We start from the raw sequence: 16,265 nt of genomic DNA, 5'->3' as shown, positions 1-16,265 counted from the left end.
AACACGCTTCAGACATCTGCACTTCAGCAACCCGCTGCGCCACCTGTGAAGGAGATCACCCCGCCTACTCGCGATCGTGCCCCTCGGGGAAAAAAGAGAAGCAAATCAAACAACTAAAAGTCAGGCTGAACCTATCATTTCCAGAGGCACGTAAGCGTTTCCCTCTCCACAATCAGTCCAGTCCTTCATACACCGATGTGGGGCGCCGGGGGGCAGCGCCACATCATTCCGCCCAAGTCACACGGAGTGTGACGGCGGTTACGCCATCACCCCCCCCCCCCCCCCCCCCCCCCCCCACCATCGGCTGGAGCAGCCAGCGCTGTTCCAGCCTCTGCCAAGGAGGGCCAGCAGACACGTGGGCCAACCGGACCCAGGGCCACTGCCCCTACAGATCGACCCGAAACCCCCGCGAACGTGCCCACTGAGCGGGCACTAACTACCGCCGCAGACGAGGTGATGGATGCAAGAAATTCACCGGCGTCTCAGACGCCCAAAGAACGGCGCAGCTCCCTCTAGGGCGCCGGGAAGAAAGGGAAAACCCCCATCACGGGGCCTGGAAAGGCCTCGTGAGCTAGCTTAATCCACCTCTCTTAGACACACATTATTAACTTCTTTTCCATTATGGATACCCAAGTATTACAATGGAACGTGAGAGGACTTCTCCACAATCTTCACGATGACAAAGAACTCCTCCGCAAATTCCGTCCAAAGGGGATGTGTGTACAAGAAACACCCCTAAAATTAACCCAGACGAACTTTCTAACGCAATATGTCACTTTCCACAAAGACCGCGACGACGCTCTCACCTCGTCGGGGGGTGTGGCCGTAATGGTCGATAAGGGCGTTGCATGTCAGCAATTAAGCCTCCGAACGCTACTTGAGGCAGTTGCTGTCCGAGCATTGTTGTTTGGTAAGCTAGTCACAATTAGCTCCATCTACATTCCCCCTTCCTATCAGCTTTCCAAAACACAGTTTCAGAGCTTCATCGATGAACTTCCTCCGCCATACGTAGTCGTAGGTGATCTTAACGCTCATAGCCCCCTGTGGGGCGACTCTCGTTGCGATGCGCGAGGGCGCCTTATAGAAAATTTTCTGTTTTCTTCAGGTGAATGTTTATTGAACAAGAAAGAACCTACATACTACAGTATTACACATGCACATACTTGTTCATAGACTTAAGCATAGTGTCGAACACACTAATACCATACCTTGAGTGGTCCGTTCTCAGGAACCCTTATGGAAGCGACCACTTCGCAATTATGTTAAACTCAACAAAACAAGATGGATGGTTGCCACCATCTCCTCGATGGGACGTAGACTCGGCAAACTGGGAACTGTTCCGAGAGCTGACACACTTAGGCTGCGATGACATAGTTGCTTTTAACGTAGAACACGCCGTAACATATGTAACAGGTTTTATTATTGACGCTGCTACGAAATGTATTGAACAAACTAACGGACTGGTTAAGAAGCACCGTATTCCTTGGTGGAACGAAGAACGAAGAAAACCAAAACAAAGCTTGGGGATTGCTTCGCGATTCTCCTATTACCGAAAACCTTATTAATTTCAAACAGGTTAAATCGCAAGGCAGAAGGACACGACGACGTGCAAAGACAGAGTAGGGAGAGGTACATTTCTGGTATAAGCTCTTACACAGACGAGGCAAAAGTATGGAATAGGGTGAATAAATTAAAGGGTCGTGAGACGAACTCGCCGCCCTTAGTGAATACCCAAGAAGAGAGAGAGAAAAAGGTAAAGGAAAAACAGGGAGGTTAACCAGAGGTTCTCTCCGGTTGGCTACCCTGTACCGGGGGAGGGGTAAAGGGATGCGAGAGGAGAGAGAGAGAAAAATAAGTGAAAATAAAGAATAAACAAAAAGGAAGGAAACAAGAAAATCACACACGCACACAAAACAGAACTGTTTCTGTGGGCACTGTCATGAAGTCCGCGAAGGCGTTCTCGTGTTGCATTGTCTGAACGTTCCGTCCTAAGTAACACAATGCAGGGTCACAATTTGTCACTGAGTCCGGTGTCTTTCAAGTAACGCAGCAGTGCCTTCAGAGCGGCGCGCGCCGTTGTTTGTGTAGGCCAGTTTCCAAGGATGTTCTTTTCTGTTATTGGGCGTTTGTCCAGTTGATCTATTGTCGCTGAGAGAGCTGCTCTCTGCGGGTTGAAACGAGGGCACTCACAAAGAAGGTGTGCGATTGTTTCGTTACACCCGCAGGATTCACAAAGTGGGCTATTGGCCATTCAAATGCGTACTCCTTTCGTACCCAAGAAGATTGCCTGTAGGATCAGGCAGATTGTATGGGCGAACACTTTGAATATGTCTCCTGTGCATCTCATTACACACAAGCATTCCCGAGGTTCAAAGAGCGCGAACAGCTACAGCCCCTCGATTGGGAATGTGGCCGAAATGAAGATTACAACCGTCCGTTTAGTTTAGCTGAACTTAACGCTTCTATCGCTTGTTGCAACGGCTGGCACCAGGTGCTGACCGTATCATGTACGAAATAATCAAGCACCTACACCCTGAAACACAAAAGACACTCCTCTCTCTTTTTATTGTCACGTGGGCTGCTGGTTACGTTCCATATTCTTAGAAATAAGCTATTGTAATCCCCATACTTAACAGCGCATGGACCCGTCCTTACCTAGTAGCTACAGACCCAGACCGGTGCCTAGTCTATCGCCTAGAAAGCAACGGAATACTAGATCCGTACCAGTGTGGCTTCTGAGACGGTAGGTCGACTACAGACCACCTTGTCCAATCATCAGGGATGCCATTATACACAAACAGTTTTTTCTCTCAGTATTTCTTGACTTTAAGAAAGCGTATGACCGCATGGCGCTTCGGTATTATCCGAGATCTTTCCGCTATGGGTGTCCGCGGCAGCATGTTGGGTACTATCGAAAGCTATACCTTTCTAACCGTACCTTTCGTGTAAGGGTGGGCCAGGCCTTGTCGAGGTCTTTCGCCGAGGAAACTGGCGTCCTGCAAGGCGGTGTGCTTAGCTGTACACTGTTTATTGTTAAAATGAACTCTCTACGGACGGCTATCCCACGAACAATGTCCAGCATGGCTTAAATAAAGTTGCTAAATGGGCTGATGAAAACGGTTTTAGGTTGAGCCCGCAGAAAAACAGATGCGTCCCTTTCACTAATAAGAGAAGAATAGTACCAGACCCTGCTATTGAGCTCTGTGGTACCACATTACCTGTAAGCGGAGAGCACAAGTTTCTCGGCTTCATATTGGACTCGAAACTCACATTCATTCCGCACATCAAATACTTGAAAGTTAAGTGCCTGAAAACAATGAACTTATTGAAGCTGCTGTCGCGTACAACATGGGGCAGTGACAGGAAATTCATTTTGAACTTGTATAGGTGCCTTGTCGGCTCACGATTTGACTACGGCGCGATAGTTTATCAGTCTGCTACACCCAGTGCTTTAAAGATGTTGGATCCTCTTCACCATTTAGGAATCCGCCTCGCGACCGGGGCCTTCAGCACAAGCCCCGTAGAAAGCCTTTATGTAGAAGCAAACGTGTGGTCGCTCCACCTTCAGAGGTCTTATGCCAGTTTTACATATTTCCTGAAAATAAATTCAAACCGTTCACATCCCACCTATTCTACCAGAAACGATACCACATCTGCCACACTATTTAATAACCGACCAACATCGAAGCCGTCCTTCTCGCTACATGTGAGAAACCTCAGTGAATAAATGGGTGCTCCATTACTTGAACATCGCCTAATGCTTCCAGCAAAGCTGCTACCGCCGTGGCAGTGGCAGCTGGTAGAATGTGACACATCGTTTATTGAAGTCACAAAACACGCGCCAGGCGCACACATTCAAATGCACTTTTTAGAACAAAAGTGTAAGTACTCTTGCGCTGAATTTTACACCGATGCATCAAAGTCACATGCTGGCGTTTCCTATGCGGCAGTCGCTCCGTCCTTCTCGGTATCCGATGCACTTTATCCCCAAACAAGTATCTTTACGACGGAGGCCTATGCAGTACTATCGGTGGTCAAACACATTGATAGACTGAAACTTCAAAAGGCTGTAAGATTTACCGGCTCCTTAAGCGTTGTTAAAGCGTTAATGATGCCGCAAAAACATAACCACCCAGTAATTATCAACCTCTTTTCACTGATCCGCTCTGTTTATGCATCTAAACAAGTCATAATGTGCTGGGTGCCTGGGCATAGAGGCTTCGAGGGCAATGTTCTTGCCGACCAAATGGCCACGTCAATAACATCACATGGTATTAGTCCTACAGATGCTGCCCCTGTAACAGATTTAAAACCTCTCTTGCATAAGAAACTGCGAAGCCACTGGCAACGCTTGTGGGATGCGGAAACAAATGATAAACGTCATTTGATTAAGCCACAGTTAGGTTTCTGGCCCTCTGCATTGAAAACATGGCGAACTGATGTCCTATTCTGTCGTCTCACAATAGGACACACATATAGTACCCGCAATTTTCTAGTGAATGGTAATGATCCTCCAACCCGTGGTAGATGTGGCGAGAGGCTCACCGTGCTCCACGTCCTCCTGGAGTGTCGGGAAACCGAGAGAGAGAGGACGAAACATTTTCCTCTCGCATACCGCTATATTCTGTCCCTCTTCATCCCGCTATGTCTCTTTGGTAAAGAACCGCTTTTTAATGCCAAAGCAGTCCTCGCTTTTTTGAACGATGTTGTCTTAGGTGTTATAAGCCCAATAACTACGTAGCGCATCCTCTCTCCAGAGGATAGTAGTTCAGTATAGCACATGCCTCCACTGTCTCTTTAGCTTGCACTGGAGGCGCAATGCTAAAGAGACAGTGGAGCTGGTGGGCACCTAGCAAGTCCTGGCTTTTGGGTTAGGACTAACAAGTTATTCCCAGAATTTTCCGGAACTTATTGAGTATTGATCGATTATCGATTAGCTATTGATTGGCTATCGTTTGGCTATCGCAAGGTACTGGCCACGTATTGGGGCTAGGCTAAGCACTTCCCAGTCATCCCTAGCATTTTCGAAAATTTATTGATTATTGATCGATTATTGATTAGCTATTGATTGGCTATCGCAAGGCATTGGCCACGTATTGGGCTAGGCTATGCACTACCAAGTCATCCCCATCATTTCCCGGAATTTTCCGGATTATCTATTGATTGCCGATCGATGACTGACTAAGCTTAAGTAGTCCCAACCATGCTTAGGTAGACTTAGGCAGGCTCAGCTTCGCTAGTTCACAGGGGTATGTGCCATTGCGCTTGGACTCTTTCTGCACTACCACCAGAATCCACTTTTTTTCTGTGAACGCGCTACAAATTACGGCCGCCTTAAATAGCTCTGTTGTTAAAAAGGAGAAAACAAGCAGCTGCAACGCTTGTGGCACGCAAAATTCTCTAACGAGCGCCACCTAGTAAATCCACTTTAGGAAGTAGGCCATAAATGACAAAAATTTGGAGTATGCTTAAGCTTCGTCTTTAAGAGTGGAACGCGATGCGAATGCGGCGGGGGAACCTATACCAAACGCAGCTAGAACGGCAGCGCAGTTGGAACGCAGGCGAGAGCTTGCGAGGGCAGAGTACGCGTGGACAACGCAATAAAAAAAAAATACATGCCGTAATCTCGTGTGGGATTTATCTAAACGATGCGTAAGCATTTGCTACTAATCACCTGCTGTTTCGTCGTCGCTGTTTCGTCGTTTCGTCGTCGCTGCTGGTGTGTTTGGTATAATTGCGAGAAACACCGCGAAAGGTGTCGTGAAACGGAGAAGTGTTGTTGCAACACCGAAACTTTAACTGAGACCAGCATGACACGATGACGAAGTGGCGATTAGTAGCAATGTTCACTCATGTTATATCAGTGAACATTGCTCAGGTTATATATATATATATATATATATATATCATCATCATCATCATCAGCCTATATTTATGTCCACTGCAGGACGAAGGCCTCTCCCTGCGATCTCCAATTACCCCTGTCTTGCGCTAGCGTATTCCAACTTGCGCCTGCGAATTTCCTAACCTCATCATCCCACCTGACTTTCTGCCGTCCTCGACTGCGCTTCCCTTCTCTTGGTATCCATTCTGTAACCCTAATGGTCCACCGGTTATCCATCCTACGTATTACATGGCCTGCCCAGCTCCATTTCTTCCGCTTAATGTCAACTAGAATATCGTCTACCCCCGTTTGTTCTCTGATCCACACCGCTCTCTTCCTGTCTCTTAACGTTACTCCTAAGATTTTTCGTTCCATTGCTCTTTGTGCGGTCCTTAACTTGTTCTCGAGCTTCTTTGTTAACCTCCAAGTTTCTGCCCCGTATGTTAGCACCGGTAGAATGCAATGATTGTACACTTTTCTTTTCAACGACAGTGGTAAGCTCCCAGTCAGGATTTGGCAATGCCTGCCATATGCACTCCAACCCAATTTTATTCTTCTGTAAATTTCTTTCTCATGATCAGGGTCCCCTGTGAGTAATTCACCTAGATATATATATATATATATATATATATATATATATATATATGTGAGGTTATATAATGGTTATATGATGGCTCAGACAAGGTTATATGATGCTGCGTGGAAGATGAACATTGGCCGATGGCCGGTTCATCTAGACGTAATTGAACAGTGTCCCGTTTGGCAGACCTTGTACGTATGCAGGCGTGGTCGATATGACGCTGCCTCCTCTCGGTGCGAACGATTATCAGCCGTACTCCGGTTGCGTATGGCGCGGCTGCGCGAGCCCTATCTTGAAAGCGATACGCGATGCGGACAGAGTGCGCCGAGTGCTCATAGCTTCATGTGCTCTGTGGTCTCGCCGCTTAGTTCGCGTTGAAGCGAGAGGCAGCGCGAAGGTCAATTGGCTCGCTGTGGCGGGCCCTACCTTTACAGTGATCTTCTTATGCGACTCATGGACGGACGGATTTCCTTGTTCGATAGGCTTCCAACAACAGAGAGAAGCTTTCGAAGAGGACGCATCGCAGTGGAACGCAGGCGAGCGCCTGGGAGGGGAAATTAGGCCAGGAATAAAAGACAATACAACATGCATTTTGTTATTTACCAAACACAAGGTTGGGGGTAAAAACGAGTTTATTTACTGGGGAGATCGTCATAGTGCGCGTGGTATTCTTGGGAGTTGCTTATCTCGTAAAATACGGCAGTCTTGGTTTCAAGGGCAGAGTATAAACTCTCTATACTCCACCCCTGAAAAAGAGTTGGAAAGGAATAATTGCATTTTTCTAGAGTGTATGCGGCACATACGCTACTCGGCACATACACTCTAGTGCAATTGAAAATGAGCGCTCAACGTTGTGTCTTGTTTGAGTCTTGTTTCACTCTTACTACTTTAAGTAACGTCTAATTTCAATGTAATGCGCGTTCGCCGGTTCGAAAAATTTCTTAAGCGAAAAAAAGAAAGATATCTGTGCATTATCAAGCTGAGCCCCTCAACGACAACGGCGTCTTAGCATGCTGGCTGGAATTCGACAAAACACTCAACGCGATCACATATTCCAAGCCTGCAGTATTACCGATTGAAACTGTTAGTTTATTAAGTACCCTGTGAAGCTGACGCTCGTAACCAAATATCTTTATTGCGCTAATTTCTGGGACAGCGTTAAGAAAGTTTAAAGTCCTCTCTGGCGGGTGGCGATGGGTTTTCCTGCCCGTCCAGAAGGGCCAGATCGTCTTGAACCGTTAGCATCGGTATGAAATGACGGTGTACCGGTCACAGAATGCGCGCTTCCGCGGGATAAAATATTTATAGATGACGCCTTGTAATGCTTTACTACCTAGCCATGAACAAAATAAACAAAATCCAGCTGCGAGCGCGTGCTGAACTGCGTTCAATTATAGCGCGCTGATCTGCTGTGGCATGCCATCATTATAAATTCATGACCGGCTTGACCGTTTCCAATTTTCCAACGTGTCGCGCTATCGCTTCCATAGTTCGGCACTAGCCGCTCATCGAGAACCTAAAGAGCCTCCTCCATGCAGTATTGGCTTAGCCGTGGCCCACAGCAAGCGACCGCAATGCACCTTCGCCGGTGCGCATTTGCAGCGATGTAATAAGGTCGATTCGATGTGCACGGCGTCCTACTGCTGGCGCTGGTCTTCTGCTGAAGGCTGGACGCAAGCGTACAACTTTATTCGGCGTATTTGAATGGTCATCAAGGAGCATGGAGGCCGCGCTCGTGCACTATGAGGGCTGGAGGGGAAGGCTAGGGACGTTAGCCTGGCATGGCAAGTAGAGTCGACAACTTCTTGAAAAGAATATGTTTATTACATCGCACCACCAAAACGCGTCCGTCCTGGCCGGCGGTGGGAACAAGAGAGAGAAAGAGCGAACGTACGAACCCGTGCCTCGCTTGCGCCTGGTGTCGTCTAGGCGGAAAGGAGGCGCCGGAAGTGGCGCGAGCGATCAGTTAGACTAAGACGGGAACTGATATATACGGGCGCTCACATCCCACCCCTGTCTGACTGACCAAGTCTCGTGGTCAATGAGTGCTGCACACTGTCCGTAACGGTCACACCCTGGCACACGCGTGATAATACACCTGCACAATGTAGTCAGCACAATGTCGTCAAAGTGGCTAGGCAGCCATCGAATGGGTTGTGGCGGCTGAGGCTGTTGCTGCGCTGCGGAGGCGACGTTGTTCGCTTCTGGGTTGTACGTGGTCTCTACGTTCAGTATGGGTAGTTGCTGGGTCGCTAGAGAAACTGGGGGCACGTAGGGCTTGAACTGGAAGATGTGTTCGTGGTTGATTAACAAGAAGAGTTGTCGAACATGACACACGTAAAGCTCTAAAAGTTGATGGAGTTAGCAGCATTGAAGCATTTTATCATGGGCGCCATTTAGTAACGGTGCGAGGACGGTGGCTGTGATCGTATAGTGCTCTGCGCACAGTTTGAGCCACTTCCGGCCCTGTCAAAGTCGAGGATGTGCTCGGCAAGGGCGGATTGCTGGAATAGACGCTACTGTTGAAGTAGAATTTTAGGTACATAGCCATACAGAAGCTGGAGTGGCGTGGAGTTCGTGCTTGAGTTCGTAGATGCGTTTGCGGCTAACGCTGCTTGTTGCATTTTGGTAGGCCATGACAATGGTTCCATTGTACAGATCTTGCGCAGAACTGCTAGGACAGTCCTATTACTTCTCTAGCTATTACTATAGCTCTCACGTAACACCAACATATTTCGATATGTTGATGCCTAGGTTCCAGGAGTTCCCGTCCGGCAAGGGAAGTCCAGACCGGAAGTATATCAACAATTTTCGGCTCGTGCGTGGTGGTTTCCCGCCAGCTGTGCCTTAGCTCGGAAAAACACTTTTATGTAGCACGTATTGAGCAATAGAGGCTGTATCGGGAGTTTTTCATGTTGCTCTACAATTTTCTCATTGAAACTTTTCATGTAATTATATTATTTGAGAAACTGATTAATTAATTAAGGATAATTATGTAATTACGAGGAATGCAAAAAGAATCCAAGCGACGGCAAACAATATTACCTTGGTTCATTACCTCGTAGTGAATGAGTTCAGTGCAAGTTACGTAGGACACCCCGTATAGCGAAAGTGTTCTATTCAATTATAGCGAAAGGAAAACATGTATATAGCGGTGCTCAAATTTAGCAATAGGGAGTATCGTAATCGTCGGTGAGTTTTTTCCAAGGACAACATCTAACTGGAATTCATTTCCCGCGGCTTTTGTGGAATGCCCGATTATATCGGCCTATTTACATAGCATGCTGGCTGAAACATACATAGATACATGCCCTAGAATCCATTACACGTTGATCTGATGTACATGAGCGTTGACTGTCATTTCCGTCGCACCTCTCATATATATTCCGGAAATTTATGGTTCAGTATGTGATGGTGATATGTTATGTTTAATGGCGCAAGCGACAGAGAGTGCCATGGAAGGTTTAGCACTAAGCTTCTTGTCGCGATCCTTCCAGTTATTTTACGTATCTTATTCAAGTCCTTTCTATGTATTTGATTTGTTACACACTCCTGCCTGAGGTCTGAAACCCAGACGTTCAGTATTGCAATAAATTTTTTAAGGGCGATCGTTTTTAAGTTTTAGGTTTTTAAGTTAATTTTAGTCCTTGAGCTGGGCGACCATTACTTGCGCGCATAATCAAGTAATCAAAGATGTTGACTAAAAACTTTATGGCACATATTGGAGTTCACGAATTGTAGCTGGTGAGTGACCAAGGAGAAATAGTTGGCGCCCCTCCACCTTAAACGAACCCCGACTGGTGTTCGTTTAAGGCTCATTCACACTAGGCCGACACGACATTGATTTTGGTCTGCCGACTGTTGACAGCGTTTTCCGTCCTGCCAACAGACCATAAAATATAAATCACCATAAAATCGGTGTCTTGTCGGCCTTCTGTGAATGAGCCTTTATCGTCGAAGGGAAAACTGACGCGATATATTCGTTAAACCACGGGGTTATTCCTTGGTTATTCCGTGGTCGCTGCTAAATCGGAGCGTTTGAATCTCGCAGGCGGTGTTTTAATCTTTTTTTATAAATCAGTTCGAAATAGTTTGCTTTGAGCGCTAAGTCGAGAATTAAGCATTAGGTAAATAGACGAATTCTCCGAGGTACGATCAAGAAAGAGAATATTGCTACCCACGAGAACAAAGAAAGGCGCAAAGAAAAAATAGACCCGCGTGTGTTATGTGAGTGCAACTTGCCTATATATATTACTTTATACTCGAAAAGTTTTCATGCAAACCACATCAATCAGGAAGCTGTATACAGTCGTCGTCGTGTTCAACTTGAGCACGCCTTAAACTGCTGTTGTGGAAGGTACTAGATATTTCTGATGGTGCTAACGCAATACGTCTTCCCCCCATAGCATTCAGGTTTCATCACTTGAGATGTGGCTGTACGCTTTTCTGGACTCTTGGCATTGAGTCCAGTAAATGCATGAGGGCGTGAATAGCGGTCAGGGTAAGTTTGCATACATTGACATTGCAGGATGCTGCAGTAATAAGTAGTAATATCGCCACGGGTGCGATCCTCTATTCAGGAAATTTGTGAAAGCTGCCGGATTAACAGTATATTGGTTAGTATGGGCTGCTGGTGCTACAGTGAGACGGACTTCCCATATCAGCAATGCGCATTCCCAGTGCCAACTCTCCGTAGAGCATGTCTGACGACATGTCTGAGCACATATCAGAACTCGTCAGGACACACCACTGCACGCAAGGTGTCTCCTTATAAAACATCGGTCTTTCCTAGTTGACCCGACTAGGGAATCGGAGAACCTTGATGCGGCCAATCAGACGGGCCGTCTTGTTCGCTGAACACCGCCTCTAATGTTGCACCTTCGAAGCAAGGACGAGGCAATCCGGAAACAAGGGGTTGACACTCCTTCCACGAAAGTCGGTGACCTGTTTCTTGCCCTCCGACGGTCATCTTGCCATGGTCGGGAGAATGGCCTTTGCACTAATCCCCGCGTCTAACGAAGGGTGGCGGTTGTGGTCGGTCGCTTCTAAGTGAGCTTCTTTGTCATGGCGTCACTGCCGCTGTCGATAACTGTCGCCGTCTGGACGACGGTGATGAAAGGGGTGGCATCAAGGAAAGCACCCAAAGAATGCGCCCGGCCGATTCGGGACGCAACAATGGTTACTATGGCCGTTCAAAAGGTTTGTCCACGTTGTCCGTTATTTTGCAGGTTATTTTGCCTAAAGCGAATCAGGTCTAGCCTTTTAGTTTGGTGCAATATATATAAAAATAGGTAACTAACACATACAAAACAATTTTCGTACACAAATCCACCAGGTCCCTAAAACACGTACTAACTATGGCAAACAAAAATTAAATTTTCAGGTAATTGCAACTCTTAATAAAGTGTCAACAAATGTTAATCTTGGGGTGTATTTGAGCGTATTTAAAAAAACAAACCAATGAATATTTAATTGATTCTGACTGCTGTTCTGTATAGCGCCACTTTATTCATGTGTGCTAGTTATTTGCTTCTTTGTAGTAACTGTATGTTCGTCTGAGATTCTGTGTTTACATTGTTACATTTTCAGTTATGCTTTATATGTTGTCAAACTGCACAGCGGAGCCCCGGATTCCTCCTTTGTAAGAAGGAAATAAACTTCACATCAGTGCCAACTCTCCGTAAAGCCTGTAGCGCACTGATTCCATCGGAACCACATCGGTTACGTTTGGTAAATAACATATACAAAAAGTGTGACCTTTCATTGTTCCCACTGCATCAGGCAGCAGTATGAAGTACCATAATAAGTACCACACCATACAGCTCATAGATACAGGCAGTGATGTATTACGAGCGTAGTAGTAATGTGGCTTCAGCACGGACATATTTTTTTTCTCCTGCTTCGTGTTAGTGCAAAAATTTCCCTGAAACATATCAAGCTGCCACGTGAAATAGAGCTGCTTTACGTGACAGCTCTATTATTCAACGACTTCACTCTTCCTTGGTCATAATTTGTGTGAAGTACAAAGAAACAATCTGACATACAACCGCTACTTGCAACCAGAGTGACAGTATTGTCAGGATGTGGTGCACGAGCCACTGACGTGAGTGCCAAATACGGTGGCGTTTTATTCGATTACAATTACAGCAATGTAAGAATGTATAACCAATTCTGTTCATTTCTGGCCCTTCGTACGTTGGGATACGCATGCATCTTGGCCTCAACTTGCAGGTATACGTGGAGTTGGAACCTCGAGTCGGTCTCCCGTCTCAGTCTCGGTGCCACCAGACGTGGTCCTACTCAGCCCATCCAGGTGTGTGTAGTCTTGTTGGTCAGGATTCACGGGCGCCTTGCGGGATGAAAGAGCGCGGGCAAAAATTAACTGCAGGAAGTTTAAGTGTGGCGGATGGTTCAAGCTTTCAGACGATTCTGCAATGGTGTAATTGCTTTGCGGGCGTGTCGGCTTGTGTAGTAGAATATCTTCTCCGATGGCAGCAAAGAGCGAGGCTTAGACGGCCTGTAGTAAAAAAAAAATGGCATGGATTCAGTTCTATACGCACAGTAGTTATGTCTAATGACACATAAAACATAGAAGCGCCCGCAGTAACGTGCTTCAGTTTCATTGACAGCCCATTGTGTAAGGAACAGCAAAGAGGTACTGAAAGTAGTCGTGGTAATTTAACCAACGCGAATAACCCACGGAGCTGTACAAAACATTTCTTTAATTTCAACCCATGCAGGAGGAGTGCGTGGAGTTGCGTTCTCGAGCCGTCGTCCCTGTGAGTCCCGGTGCCACCAGACGTCCTCCTAGCCAGCAGGTGAGTGCAGCCGTGTTCTTCACGTTTCTGGGGCGGCTTGCGCGGTTCGTGTACAGTCAGTCAGAGAGCGTCGCGCTAGTTAAAATGAACTACCGCTCACTAACTCATGGCCAGTAGCTGAATGTGAAGCGTATTTGTTGTGATCGATTGTGTACGAATGCCTTTGCGCTAGCGACATACAACTCCTGCATAGTGAACGAATAACAGCGCGAAAAGGCAAGGACGAAGGGAGGCATGTGTGTGTCTCCTTCTGGTCCTTGTCTTTTCGCGCGGTTATTCGTTCACTATGCAGGAGTTGTATGGCGCAAACGTGGGGGTCACCGCGATCGGCGAATGGTAAAAGTAAAAAATTAGCGCGGGCACCTGCCCATTTGGAGAGGGGCCCGGGGGATAGCGAGGAGAGACTTTGTGAAAAAACACAAAGCCTCGCCTTATCCCCACACTCCGGTCCGAGTGGCGGACCACGCCGAACCCGATCACTGCTGCGGCTCATCACTGCGGCTCCCGGGATTCGAACGTGGGCCCTTGAGAGTGCCACCGGCGACACTCTATCCACTCGGCTACCGGAGCGGCACGTTAATCGCCTTACGAAAGGCGACCAGCTGGGTGATGCGCAGGCTGCTTGGGGTGAGGGGGAACAGTGCGTGCTACGTCAACGCCTGCGCCCGACTGGTGTTCGCTTATCGTCATCCCGCGATATCTGAGTTAAACGACGGATTAAACGCGGCGCGAACAGTGCTGTTCGCCGGCACTCTCAGGAAAGGAAGCGGCGGTTTGCGCATGTGTGAGCCTCCTTTGCGTTCCGCTGTGCTTTATCCGCTATACATGTACGAATGGCGGTTGAGCAAGGTTTCATCAATGATGAAAGGAAAAGTGCAGCAGGTTTATAGAAGACACGGCATATTTCTTCGGGCCCTATAGTTGCACAGCAGCAGTGCGTCTTTAACCGCATAATGTGAGCGGGAAAGAAATATACCGCCTGAACCATAGCGTTATGTGAACATGGAATGTTGTAGTTACGCCATGCCATTGAAATTCCTGTACGTTGCACTGTTGCCGTCAGTGGTACCGAGCGAATGGACGCAAGGGAACCACTTGGCGTCTTTACCGCCATGCATGACGATGGTTGATCATTTACGATTGAGGGCAATGCCTGGTCCATCTGAGTCGCTTCTGCAGGTAATATGGCACACTGAAATGAAAGTATTGTAAATGCCCTCCGATACTTATAAGTGACTGCCAGTTGCGGCTATGAACCATACTATATCAGGAATGGATATGAGCTGTTTCGAAAATTTTACCGTAATTTAACCACAAGCAGAGGCTAGTTGGAACTTCAAAATTGAAGCTATAAGAGCGCGATATGATGAACAAGGGAATTACGTTAGAAGGTCGTTGCCTGCAGGACTGTTTGTCCCTGTCCCTGTTTCACCGGCGGCCTCTTGATATGCTAGTGAAGATGCAAGTGCCTGTGACCATCTCCAGCTTAGGTAGTTTATATCGATACTAAAAATTCCCGGAGCATGTCCGCCTGTGTTGTCCCGTGGCCGCTGTTTTCCTAGTAGGTGTAGCAATCGCAAATACAAGAGTACTTGCATACTTCCAGCCACTTAGCTGCCCACTAGTGTGGCGAATATTTGCTAGTGTGCCGATGGCGCTATTTGTTCGTCATACACTGTTGTCATACTATGCCAATTTTGGTACCTACCAAGTTAACGATACGTTCGTGAGAGCACCAAGACGTAGGCGGCTAGACAGATACTGTCAAAGTGGCAAATGTTCGCCAAGAAATGATTCGCATTTAGAAGAATCTGTTTGTTGCTCAGAACGGTGCAGGTCTATTTAAAGCTGCGTCATAACATAACCAAACATAATTTAACCAACACGAGTGTCCCACGGAGCTGTACAAAACACTGCTTTAATTTCAACCTGTGCAGGAGTGTGTGGAGTTGCGTTCTCGAGCCGTCGTCCGTGGGAGTCCCGGTACCACCAGACGTCCTCCTAGCCAGCAGGTGAGTGCAGCCGTGTTCACGTTTCAGTCAGAGAGCGTCGCGCTAGTTAAAATGAACTACCGCTCAGTAACTCATGGCCAGTAACTAAATGTGAAGGCGTATTTGTTGCGATCGACAGTGTACGAATTCCTTTGCGCTAGCGACATAGAACTCCTGCATAGTGAACGAATAACAGCGCGAAAAGGCAAGGACGAAAGGAGGCATGCGTGTCTCCCCTTCTGGTCCTTGTCTTTTCGCGCTGTTATTAGTTCACTATGCCGGAGTTGTATGGCGCCAGCGCAATCGTGGGGGCCATGATCGGCGAATCATAAAAGAAAAAAATTAGCGCGGGCACCTGCCCATTTGGAGAGGGGCCCGGGGGATAGCGAGGAGAGACTTTGTGAAAAAACACAAAGCCTCGCCTTATCCCCACACTCCGGTCCGAGTGGCGGACCACGCCGAACCCGATCACTGCTGCGGCTCATCACTGCGGCTCCCGGGATTCGAACGTGGGCCCTTGCGAGTGCCACCGGCGACACTCTATCCACTCGGCTACCGGAGCGGCACGTTAATCGCCTTACGAAAGGCGACCAGCAGCGTGATGCGCAGGCTGCTTATCGCCAGTACGTCAACGCTTGCGCCTGACTGATGTTCGTTTATCGTCATCCCTCGATGTTTGAGTTAGACGGAGCAAGATTAAACGCGGCGTGAAAACTGCTGTTTGCTCTCGGGAAAAGAAACGCTTGGTTTGCGCAAGTGCGAAGCATGAAGGTGCTTTATCCACTTTACATGTACGAATGGCGCTTGAGAAAGCTTTCATCATGATGAAAGGGAAACTGCAGCCCGCACAGGAGAGGAGGTTTATAAAACAAGTCAGGACATATTTCTTCGTGCTCTATAGTGGCACACCAGGCAGTGCGTCCGATGTGTCTTTCTTTTCTGTAAGAACTTAATGGGAAAGAAATGGGTCGTAGAGATCGCCTGCTCAATTG

General features: G+C 47.5%; 2 protein-coding genes across 11 annotated transcripts in view; one reads left to right on the top strand and one right to left on the bottom strand.

The window, feature by feature from the left end:
• LOC119434082 (uncharacterized) overlaps positions 1-16,265 on the bottom strand; it is a 191,307-nt gene that overhangs the window by 118,342 nt on the left and 56,700 nt on the right. The window lies entirely within an intron of this gene.
• Positions 1-16,265, top strand: part of LOC119434080 (uncharacterized) — a 207,903-nt gene that overhangs the window by 186,679 nt on the left and 4,959 nt on the right. The window contains exons 7-9 of the mRNA XM_049658515.1: positions 12,696-12,777; positions 13,205-13,276; positions 15,218-15,294. Of these exons, the coding sequence (XP_049514472.1) occupies positions 12,696-12,777; positions 13,205-13,276; positions 15,218-15,294 (231 nt within the window). The remainder of the gene's footprint in view (positions 1-12,695; positions 12,778-13,204; positions 13,277-15,217; positions 15,295-16,265) is intronic.

This window comes from Dermacentor silvarum, chromosome 11, assembly GCF_013339745.2.
Source record: "Dermacentor silvarum isolate Dsil-2018 chromosome 11, BIME_Dsil_1.4, whole genome shotgun sequence".
Taxonomy (NCBI): Eukaryota; Metazoa; Arthropoda; class Arachnida; order Ixodida; family Ixodidae; genus Dermacentor; species Dermacentor silvarum.
The sequence above is the reverse complement of the archived record's forward strand: the minus strand, read 5'-3'. Positions and strand labels throughout refer to the sequence as shown.